This window comes from Zerene cesonia, chromosome 9, assembly GCF_012273895.1.
Source record: "Zerene cesonia ecotype Mississippi chromosome 9, Zerene_cesonia_1.1, whole genome shotgun sequence".
Lineage (NCBI taxonomy): Eukaryota > Metazoa > Arthropoda > Insecta > Lepidoptera > Pieridae > Zerene > Zerene cesonia.
Genome location: NC_052110.1, coordinates 3245705 through 3258489, shown reverse-complemented (window position 1 = coordinate 3258489; position 12785 = coordinate 3245705). Strand labels below are relative to the sequence as shown.

Sequence of the window (12785 nt, the reverse complement as noted above, 5' to 3'; positions counted from 1 at the left end):
AAAGTTTTCAACTAGCAATAATCGCACCTCGGATTAACCTCATCGGTTACGATATTGCCTCTGCGCAAAGTTAACTAAGATTAAAAATCCGAAACATCTTACGATGCTCATAAACTTTTTCTATACCGCCGCTCAGTCGACTACTAGCGCCATCTCTTGATCATTTTCTGAGTTACATTCGCAAAATGCTTTGAATGTTATATTAAGAGAATTGAATATTACCTTTTTTCTTCTTTATTAAGTACCATATTATATACTTATTTATGATATAAATTAAAAAGAAATTAAATAAAATTCACATTATATTGATATCACAATTGTACTAACTGTATCCGTGCTGAGATTACAGTTATCTATTAGAGTCGGTGTAACACCTTATAAAAGCGATAAATCATAATATAAATTGAACGTTTATTTATTGGCTCCCTCGTTAACTTTTGGCTTGTGAATTGAACATTTTCATGTAGAATTTCCCACAGACAAGGAGCAGAAGTGGTGAAAGGGATGTACTGTCGCATATTTGTGTACTAATTTAATCGTTATGTTTATGATAAATTTTTAAATATAATATTTTAAGTATATTAAATTTGATGAATATATAGAACGATGTTTCTATTAAACAGTATTTGCAATTCAGTCGAAAAAAAATACTCCGTGATGATGTTACGTCTCCGCTAGAACACGAAGTTACAATATTTTATTAACTTAATTAATTCTTTATTATGTGCCATTGCTTAATTTAGAATACACCTCCAACAAAACAATTTTGACTGCTACAAATATAAGTCGCAGTGCTACTAAATCTCTCTCCCAAGCGCCACAAATTTGAAATCACGCGTGCGAACAACCCAAAAGGTTTCATTAACAAATCCGTAGCCGTCGACGTGAAAACACGCCATCTGACCAGTAGCTACATCGTGACCCGACCCGCCAGCGGTCACGACACCTCGATTGATGATTTCCGAATGAATGAACCGCATCAAACCCCTAACCTAACACAAAAACCGCCAAACAAACGAGAAGAAATCAAAATCTCCATCCAGGCTGACCGTGCGTGCAATCACGATACGGATGCGATCTCATAAAAAGTATTCTTATTTTTGGCCACTGAATGGGAGGCGTAAAATTATACTATAAAAGCGAAGTGTTAAAAATAGATTTAGCGTAAAGGAAAGTCAAAGATTTTGTTTGACATTTTTGTAATCTATGTGTTCTTGTAGTTTATGTAACAGAATATATTTGTGCAGTATAAACTTAAATATGTGTTTAAGTAATTTTCGAGTTCATTTAACACACATAAACATTGTATGGTGTTAAAAAATCAAGGCATGCACCTTTATTAATTCGACTTGTTCTCTGACTGTTAATGCGATGCAAACAGTCTTTATTTTTCTTCTCTCCAGGAATTTAAAGCATCTATTGAAACCTACTAGCTTTCCATAACGCCTACAGCAAAACCACAATCATATCTAGTTCCGTAAGACAAACCACTTCGACATATAATCATAGATAAGCTGTGATAGCATCTAAACGCAAGCGAGGTCAAGAGGCTACCAATAATATCATTAATCCAGGCCATACTCGAAACAATACAACATCGAATATGCTCATTAATGTTTGCGTAACAATAAATTTTGGCAATTGTTTCAATAATCGATCCAATGAAGCAATGCTTTCAGAGCTCAATTAGAAGCATTCAAGCGGTCTAACACGATTAGTATTGGGAAATGTTATGACGTTTGCTGAAAAGTGATTAATGTACGTTATTAATTTGGGGACCATAAAAAATAACGGCTCTCGACGATTCAATGTTATTAGTGGTATTGTCTTACTGCTATGTGTCTAACATTATTTGAAGGATAGAAAATTTTATATACGTTCAGAGTGCAAACTAGACTAAAGAAGATTTTACTTGTAGGATCTGTATATGTTATGTAGGCTAAAACATGAAAGGAATAAGTGTGTACAAAATAAGGTGACTAGCTAGGTACCAAGAAACAAAAGTGAATTTGTAAGACATTCATGAACATTTTCACAAATATAACGAATATGTTCCGTATGCAGACAAAGTGTAAATAAAGGTAAATTATAAACCCTGCTGACATTCAAGTATTAAATTACTAAATAGAACCAACGATAAAATATCGAATAAATATGATACCGCTAATCAATTCTGATGACTAACGCGACGTGTGTCCCAACAGAGTTATTTCAGTGTTAAACTATAGGTGAATTATGCCAAGTGTTAGGCAAAGACAATAGTTGGAAAGTAGATCGGGGTCAGGGCGGGTCACGATCCGATACAGGCTTTTGGGGTCAGCTACTATGTGGACGTTGGACATGCGTAACTAACGCTAGGGAGCTTGCGTTGTATAAAATATAGGACCTTTAGGCGTTCGCTACAGCGATATATATGTTTATGCTCCATTGTCACGGTATCGGAACGCTATGTGGTTAAACATTTCTCAACTTCGAAGATGAATTCTTTAAAAGGGATGAATGCCACGTGGATGAACACCTCATTTATAGTATAGTCGCTGGTATAGCGTTGCAATCAAAATATGATAGATTTAAAAGATTTATCCTGTTAGGCTTAAAGCTTTTTTCCTATTTTGCCTAAATTCCTTGCTATTTACAACGTTCTACAACCAACGCGATATGTTCTTTATGCACACATTTTAAATCTCTGGGACTGTATTGTATTTCGTGTTATCAAAAGCAGGGTTGATAGATTCGTCACCGGTCACTATCGTGATCATGACCAGTCGAGACGGATTCCAGTGCCCCGTGCCATTGTCCAATCGATCACAATTACGGATGTGGTGCTTAATCATGTTGATTATAATAATTAGCATTAACACGCCCAAGGCGACGCCTAACTCCTGCTTTGTTAGTGAAGAATTTGATTCGATATGATTACACTTTTGACGTATTGAGCATTTTGTATAATGCAGAACAGTGTAGTGAACGGGTTAATGAAAGTAAGAAGTTAAGGGTTAAAGGTATGAATAGGGTGGATGTTACAAGACCAGGAACCCAGAACGTTATCCCGACAATGTTATCACGTAAGAGGGCGGGTTCCAACAAATATTTGCGGTTCTTCAGCTAAAATTAGCCCTATACGGCTGTTAGGTCGATGTATGATGAAAAAGCTTTACGGTGTTTGTAGTGGTAACTAGGTTTATTTATCCATTAGAAAGCAAAAATATGCAATCCTCTAGAATTTTCTATGATAATAACATGTTTCATGTGTATATTGACATTGTCCATAAAGCAGAATAGTTTCGACAGAAAGCTATCACTGTGATCCTCATAGGTTTTTTTAACCTCGAACATTTTAATACATACTGAATACAGTTAACACATACATTATTTCGAATAATATAACGATTATAAACGAATATAATAATGTATGTAACTAATTGGGAGTGATCAACGATAAAGTGATTTTTTGTGGGCGGCATAATTTAAAATCTGAGTTAATTAACATCAGAATTTATGAATAATACTAGTGTAGGTACTATACACATACATTATTATATAACAACTAAATTGAAATACCTTGTATACGAAACAACGAATTTGAAAATAAACGAGAAAGTGCTCTTCACTTCGCAGAATCTTTCTATTGCGATTTGAATAAATTTTATAAGCATTTCTTTAAAACGATTAAATAAACGGCCGCTAATAAAATGAGCACGCGAAATAATAAATCACTCTAGATTATGCAAGATACAGCAAAACTATTAGTAACCGTCCGGACCTCGTGCTCCTCCAAATAACTTGACACCGTGAACACTTCCAAATAAATGATCATCGACATAATTGGAAATTTGAATTAATTGATATCTAATCTCGGGGAACACATTCACTTGTAGAGAAGCGTAACAAATTATTGGATCCGAAGCTTTGATAGATGATGCGTGTGTTGAAGTCATTACACTATGCAAAGTTTGTTTAGAGCAAATACATTGGAATCTTTCATTATAATGGTGACATTTGACATAAGTACGAAACACAATGACGCAGCATTGTTATTTTTTTATTGTGTTTCTTCATCCAACCGCATTTAATTCTATATTTATTCTAAATTAACTACACTGCACATACTAAAGAACAGTTGCAATAAGTACCTAACAGGGATTATAAAATATGCTGAATGATGTTAGCATAAAAAAATTCAAGGAGTGCGAATTAAATTCCTTTTAATACAGTCAAAAGCAAAGAGGCTAAACGAAACGTTGTATTTCTATTAAGTCCAACACATCGTTGATAGAACACGGTGTTAAGTAACAAAGCAATACTTCGTTAGAACGCCCGAGTGACAGCTAACAAAACGTAAGAGAATGTCACTTGGAATAAATCGAGTGAGAAAATAAAGCATTTCGCTGTCCCCGTTTCGAGTCGAAGCGTTGTTCGAGGCTCATCTTGATACGGTTTCGCTCGTGGGAACACTGGAGTGCTAATTTATTGCTGTGTGCCCGGGTACATGCGACTGACGACTCTATCCGAGCTGGTGTTGTAAGCCCGAGCAAATGAAAGCTACGACCGAAATCTAGTAAAGTTGATAAGGGCGGAATATCGAACAGGTTTTATGGCATTTTCGTTTTCAATTTTGTATTAATTTCAGAAGACGGCAAACGAAATTGCAAGAATTTTGCGTCTCCAGTGACCACATTAATCAATAAAGTTATAAGTAATTGAGAAATATTTTAAAATTCACTGAATAAAAATAAAAAAAAATAACACATTAATAAAAGATGAGGATGAGTTACAAAAAATCGATAATAAAACAGATATAATGACTGAACAAAAATTACATAAAAAGTCAAAGAATGATCTCATTTACGAATCAAGGAAACATATTTAACATTTGAAGCCGCCAGCAAGCCACGATTTAATTGCCTTTCAAATTGAATATAGTGATAAAAATAAATCATAAGCGGCATTAAACAATTGCAATATACATAACATCGCGTTACCCATATTTCACCGGCGTGGCAATCTGATCACTAAATTGACTATAACCGCTCACTAAGCAGTGGCATAAATAAACAAACGTGCCAAATGATGCACGAATTCAATATATATTTACCCATTAAGGAGTCCTAGATGCGTTGCGAAATAGTAACATGCTGGATCCGGATCATACAGGTGGTATTGTACTCAAACGTGACCTGGCTTGCGCAAACGTCGGCTAAAACTTTTACTTCACGAATATATCTAATACTCGTGTCACTTCGCTAGGTCTTATGTAAACGCGGATGCATTAAGGACGAACTGGCCGAAATGATCTCGATCTTGGCTTGTTTCATAGACTAAAGTTTACTTTATCCTATATATTATTATTATTGCTACGGCTTCGCTTCTCGATAGAGTCATTAACGTGTCAAAGTCATAAATCGATCTCAGGCGCTACAGTGGATCGTCGAACAATTTAATAGGCGCATAATATAACGAATTTATTGTTTTATTATGGCAAAGATAAAGGGGTAAGATACACCACTTGATAATTACACAATCCGCACCTCATTTTAACAAATCCTGAAAAGATCTTAAGCCATAAATAGGATAAGGCATTTTTAGAGGATTTTTGGATGGAGATGTAAAATATTAATTTTCGTTCTTATTATTTCAATCAATTTGTAATTTGTCAGGTATAAGGTAATAATAATGCTATCAACATTTTTGAATAAAATAACTGATCATACGTAATTATTATGTTGTATGAATCTGCTTATATGAATCTGCTAAATATCGCACCTACTTGTACATATACATTAATTACTTATTAGGGATCTGCCACGGCTTCGCCCGTGTTACATATTATATAGGTCTCCACCAACACATGTCTATTGATTCAATAGAAAATAATATCTTACAAGTCGGCTACGAATCGATAAATAATGCAGGGCACTAAAAATATTACAGATTCATTGCGACAATAAACAAAGAACTGGGACGTATTTTGTAATATCAAATGTCATAGAATTAAATATACAAGCGAAATAAATGTACGACAAACAATTATTACCTTGAAGGTTTGATAAAATATACATTTGTTCTGTATAATAAATAAACACGGCGTAAAATAAAGCGATCGCGTGCGATGAAATGGATTTCCAATAAAATATCTCCATATAAACATTTCATTTGTACTATTAATGTCTCTTTTCATTCTTTTTGAGAAACCTTACATCAATTGATATAAATTTGTCCATAATCATTTGGACATTTTCCAAGTTATACAAAGTAGTTCTAATTAATATAACTTATATTTTGAACAGTGGAATTTATATTATAATAGTGAAGTATACAATGCGATGAAAAAAGATGTGCAGTTCAATTAAAAAGTGCATATTGAGTGTGAGTTTAGAAGGGACTTGTAAGCAAACAGGACTCGATTTCGCAAGAGAGATGTTTCTTAAGGTATGTTTTACGAGAATCACACGAAATTTAACTCCGATTATATTACTATACCAGTGATGGTCTGCAATCATTATAAGGTAATAGTTATAGTTATATCTACAATAATGAACAGAGAGACATTTCAAATACGAAATTCACACAGCGAGACACGTAATTCAAAATCAAAGTGGAAGTCAACGCATTATTCAAAGCAATTATCTTGGCATCTCGTAACTGAGAAATTTCTATTACGACCGTTCGTATTAAGGTATCAGATTGAGAGGAGTCGCCTCAATATATCTTTCTGGGCGTTAATAGCATCGAACTATCGACTCTCCTATTATTTTGTCGAGTAGCAAATTTATAGATCGCTGTATTAACGGTAAAAGTTTGTCCGAGTCCTGCCGATATTACCAAGCATTGCAGTAAAGGTCGTTCTGTATACAAGCGTCGATACTGTGGGATAAGCTGGTCCGGGAATAAATATTTATAGGAACATTAAGGGGAATTCAAGGAACTCCAGATAAATGCAATGAGTATGCCATACGTTTATGCTAACATATTTCGAATACTTCGAAGCTAGAATATGTTTAGATTCATCTGTGTTATTTTATATTTTTGGAATACTAATATATTTAACAATGTTTTCGAATAAGGAATACACAAAACCACCTGATAAACTAAATAAATGTTTTTATTATGTTCCAGTATATGAAATTAAACAATATATATATGGAAGTTACGACATAAACACCGTGAATATATTTCCCTTGCACCAGCACGGGTACCGATTTCACGGCGCAAGCGCATCCTTTAGCCACGGCTGTCGGCCCTCGATCACGCTGCGACACAGTTGTTGCGTCACCAACAATATGGTGGATCGTGTTACACTGCCCTAAATCTCTTTGTTCTTTGATTCGCGTGTACAAACTGTCTAGTGAATGGCTCTCGTATTATTAGAATTATCCTCAGTATAAATGATAGACCAGTCTCGATGTATTGCCAAGTCAACTCGGAGATTTGAAATTACGATTTTCTGGCGACACGGCCATAACTTAAAACGCTCTCATTACAGAACTCGCCTCGCAGGGAGACATTAACAATTTTAATTTGCTTAGTTACGTTCATTTGACAATTTATTGAGTTGTAAAACTTATGTTTTGGTTTCCATGAAAATCGACTTTGAATTGTATAAATGAATCATATTTAACTCTGTTTAATGTTTCTTATATGTTACTGCAATGAACTTTTAGTGAATAATGGTTATTTGGTTTTAAAGCTTAATAAGATGATGATAGTTCAGTTTTAATTCTAAAAATTTCATAAGTGACTATGGGTTTTGTTTTTTTTTTTCACATTCATTATGTACTAAAATAATAAGTAAGTTATTTTTTAAGATAATATAAATGGTTTGATTTCTATACATTTAAACATTTCGATTAGTTCAAGCTCAATTAGTTTTGTGACCACTAAATATAGCACACACGGTAAGTAGAATTTGATTTGTCAGAAAAAAAACGAGTTATTCCAGATTATTTACAGTGCTTACTAACACTTTGTATAAATTATTCCCTTCTAACAAGATTTTGTGTTTAGAAAATTCTCAGTCGCCATACGATGAAATATCTTTCTTCTAATTCCAAACACAAAATGTATGTGATTATAAACTGTACGCAATGTCGTCTGTTGACGTAAGTGGTCAGTCTGGTACAGTCGCACACGGTGTTTGGACACGCGACCGGCGACAGCGACAGATCGCGTTTCGATCCGTGATAAGATGTTATCTGGGGTGCGCACGCGCCACAATAGGGATGTCGCTGTGCAGTTGTATGCTTTGTGACTTGGTTTTAATTTTGGTAGTGTAATGTTTGGTATAAAAAAAATGTTTTTAAGTTAATCTGGAAGTAAACTAACAAAGTAATGGGATAATATTATAAATGAGAGTATTTATAAATATATTGGGCTTTCTCGTAAAAAAAAATTGTAGAAGAAATAATTTTCATGCACTTTTTGTAAAATTAGTATAATATTATTATTGTATACGGTTCAGATGTTTATTGCATATACTCATGGTACATTACATACATACATAGTATAGTACATCCAAATAACACTCATAAAAATACTTATATAATTGACAATTGACAAACTCAGATGACAACCCTAATTATCTTTACCTGACCGGTTATTTCACCTTCAAGCAAAACAGATTTATGGGTAGGCGTAATGACTTTTCCGATTAATTGTACCCGAATTCTCTATTACTTTATGCGTTATCTATCGTTGAAGTTATCTACAGTCAGAATTAGTTTACAAGATATCATACTTGGAATTTATGTCAGGATATTTTGAACAAATATTTTGGTACTATCAAGTTCAGAATAATTGTCATTAGTAGATAAGAGGGCTGTGACTTTTGGCATAGATATTGCAATATTTGACGCTAGTAAGTGAAATTGGTACGAATTTGGTTACGTTGCGAGATTAAATGTCTTAATTAAAGTTTATATTTTAAACTGATCGTTTACAACGGAAGCAAATCAAATATTACAATTTCCTTAAATGAAGCCTTATCAAAGCCAGTTACAATATTAAGTCCTAATCATACGAAACCGCCTATTAAAATCACTTCAACGAACATAAAACACGGCTCAACATCGCAGAATCCCCATTTAACTCAACAAACATAAACCACATCTATTACACACAGAATCTCTACACCGCAGAGCACAATAGCAAAGCGTTACCATCAATCAGTCATCCCAATAAGTAATGTGGGAATTTGAAACATGGCTTTGTTCCTGCAGCTGCGTCGGCGCAGGCATAAATCATATTCGAAACTTTATAGATCCGTATCTAGATAACTTTTAATTATGGGAATTAGAATGGCATTCGTTGACTCGCGTTTGAAGCTCGGAGAGGCGGTCACGTTAAATGCGAGTATTTTTAACTAAATGTTACCTTTTTTTTTTGTTATCTTTACAATGTACTTATCATTTTGATAAAATTGGAAAACATGCTTGTTAAAAATCTTTTCCCTAGGACATAAGTATTTTAGTGTTTAATGCGATTTAAAATTTTATTACTTATAAAAAACGTTTCATTTTGTTATTTAATTCGGTTTTAACATGTTTGCGATGAATGGGAAGTTTTAAATTTTATAAATATATGCGTATAGCTATATATAATACTAGAATAGTCATCCTTATTAAATAGATGCTATAAGAATAGTTATACTAATTAGCTCCTTGCTTGAAATAAAAAAAAAATATGAAAATTAAAAAGAAAATGATATTCCAAAATTCAAATGTCTCAAATTTCTCAATTCAATGCCGATTAAGTTTAACCAAGAAAGTATAAACCAACCAATAATATCAGTAACATAACCTTTTCATTATCTCCCTATATAGGGTAAGATCACGATGTCTATGGCCCTAATTTAAGTTACCATAAAGTTCCCTCTGCCCTAATGTGGTAATTTCAAAGTATAGTATGTAATCTAGTAATTACTAATATATGGCACTGCGCGCGCCGATGCTGGTTATAAGATAGATTTTAAAAACCCCTCGCGATTTTCCCACGCCTCTACTCAGCTGAAGCGAATAGTGCTGGTGGTTTTTATCGATAATTTGATGTAAGACAGTTTGGTCAATAAACGGTAAGGGAATTCTCCATATGCGTATGTATGATGCGTACTTGGTACCTTGATTAAGATATATCTTTTTATATACATACTTATCCCAAAAATACAACCTTTTTTACTTCTTTGGCGTAAATAATCGATAAAAAAACGTTCAAGAAATGCATCATACCCCGGCAGTAGAAGCGAAATAGCTCTATACGATCATTGATTTACGATTTTATTTTATTCATTTAAGGTACCTCACAGCTATCATTAAAATAATTTTACTAAATAAAAACTTCAATTATTAGGCACCACCGAGAGATTCATCATCGTGATCATAACATTTTAAGATAAAGTGAAACATAATTTTTATAAAGTTTATTTGAAATCGATATTCTTCCACCACTACGCGACTGGCTACCGATGGAACGTGACCGCCCGCGACAAACGGCGCGCGTGACGTTTTTGAACGCAACCCGATATGTCGCCGATACTACCATCTCATACTAATATATACATGGGATTATAGCCTCTGTTGCCTAAACATTAAGAACTTGTTTCTAATGTTCAAATTCAGCGACGAAATCTAGGAAACGGTCTGGAAAAAGTTGAAGAAAATTTGTTAGGTTTGAGAAGTCATAAAGGAAGATAACCAATAAAATATGTGAGCACCAGGACTAATAGGGAATCATCAAGTCCGCAAGAATTTCCATAAGTTCTACAAACGTTTAAAATACAAATCTATTAATTAGGTCACTTTTGGCTGTCTATTTGGTAAGTATTAATTATGACCCCTAAAGGACTATTTAGTGAGCTTCCGTTACTAACCAGGTTTCGAGGACGCGTCGATAAATTTGATGTATAACATTAACAAGGCTCAGTCCACTAATTGGCTCCACCTAAGCACCGTATAGAAGATTGCATTAAGAGCGTCAACCTCCAACGTAGATCGGTATCTTTGTGCACTAATTTGTGTCGCAACGTAGGCATCGGCCCTTGGTATTCTGTCAATTATCAGCTTGTTAGCCCTTGATCGATTCCCGACGTACGCGGTACGCCCGTCGTACGTTAGCTAACTTAATGTGTCAGTCGCTGGGGTCAGAGGCTGACGATACGGTGATGCAACCTTTGATGTTATGCTTTGTGATGCTGATTTACATTTCATAAACGCGCCAAGTACGGCTCATTGTTAGGTTCGCGATTCAAGTGGCTATAGAGTATCTATGAGAAAAGTGTAATAGATTTCTGAGATATTTCGCAACGACGTGAAGGATGTTGTGAAGCAACGAGAGCACTAAATCTCTTTGTTGAATTTTGTTTTTGAATGTCTATTGAACTTTGTGTGTCTTTTTTTATGATTAGTATTTCTATATTTCAAAACTATTGTTGAAGCAATAGTTGTGGTGTTCTAGAAAATATTTGGTGCTATAAAAATTTGTAATAGTACGAGTAGATCCTGAGAATAAGAACTTGGTCTACCTATAGCTATAATCTTAGAGTTATAGACGATATTCTTTTCCCATAACAGGCAGACGAATCTAAATATTTTATTATAGATGAATATGTAAAAACAAAGATACCTAAGTACTCGTAAAATTAATGATATTTACCTTATGTTTCAAGAAGGATAAATCGCGTACAGGCACAGTTCTTCTGCTAACTTTGAGTTCGGTCTGCAACACTTCCATAGTACTGATATCTTGGAAACCGTTTTGCTCCAATGCTATGCATGTTCTTTGGACTTGCTCTATGCAGGGCGAGAAGGAGCAGAACCGACCTCCTGTAATATTAAAAAAAAAATCATATATAACAAAGCACCAAGTAGGTTTCATGATTTGTTTAAACATTATGAAATGAAAACTATGAAATGTGAACAGACACGAGATTCGATTATAATTATCCTTAACATGATTGTATTTCCCCCAGACGCAAGGAATAATCTGATCGTTTAAAGTGCCGAAGGCGGCCAACCTCACTCTTTCATAACCCAAACAAATCATCATAACATAAAGTCGAAAGAGCAAGGAGAAAAAATGTCGACAGCTGTTTTTATACGATAGTACTGACTGCACGTCAATACCGGCTTTTTGTTATCATGATACCGTTTTAGGAGTTTTTTCAACTACGTACTTATTCGGGACATATCTTTTATGTGCCGCTAGAGCTTATCTGTCAAATCTTATCGACCAATAAGGACAGCGCACGTCACTCACTCTGCCAATCTGAGACGCGAGTGTAGCACGGCGGGGGGTGATTTTCAATATTTTTTTTTATTATGTATCGCGTGTCTCTATGTTATAATACTTCAGAGTAGCGGTATTAACATAATCCAAGTAGTAATGAAGCTATTCTTGAACACGGACGATCGAACGAGCTCGGGAAAATATTTAATATTTTATCTAAATGCATCACAAGTCACGTTACTGTGACGGCATTTAGAGACAGTTGGGACTACAGCGACATTTCCATTGTTTAATTAAAATTAATTAAACAGCGATTTTAATTAGATAGTCGGCTCTACGAAGGTGCAGTCGAACATTATTTGGATAAAACAATGACTAATTGCATTTACAGTAAAGGAAAATCTTGACTGAGCAATGCAAATCTAAAACATTGCGACGTGTTGAATTTATATCGCCTGTTAAAATTTGTTTTGAAATACATTTATTATGTTCAATTGATTTACGATTTTACCCTGAATGGAACTAAAGTCTAGACTAAATATATCTTTCTCTTATGATATTTTTATTCT

At 34.3% G+C, this 12785-nt stretch overlaps 1 protein-coding gene and 1 non-coding gene across 2 annotated transcripts in view; both read right to left on the bottom strand.

The window, feature by feature from the left end:
- On the bottom strand, positions 1–72 carry LOC119829211. Its single transcript, XR_005287796.1, has one exon. It is a non-coding gene; the product is annotated as a U4 spliceosomal RNA (small nuclear RNA).
- The window catches only part of LOC119828899 (tRNA (adenine(58)-N(1))-methyltransferase catalytic subunit TRMT61A), a 47038-nt gene that overhangs the window by 8532 nt on the left and 25721 nt on the right, over positions 1–12785 (bottom strand). The window contains exon 5 of the mRNA XM_038351206.1: positions 11644–11813. Within this exon, the coding sequence (XP_038207134.1) occupies positions 11644–11813 (170 nt within the window). The remainder of the gene's footprint in view (positions 1–11643; positions 11814–12785) is intronic.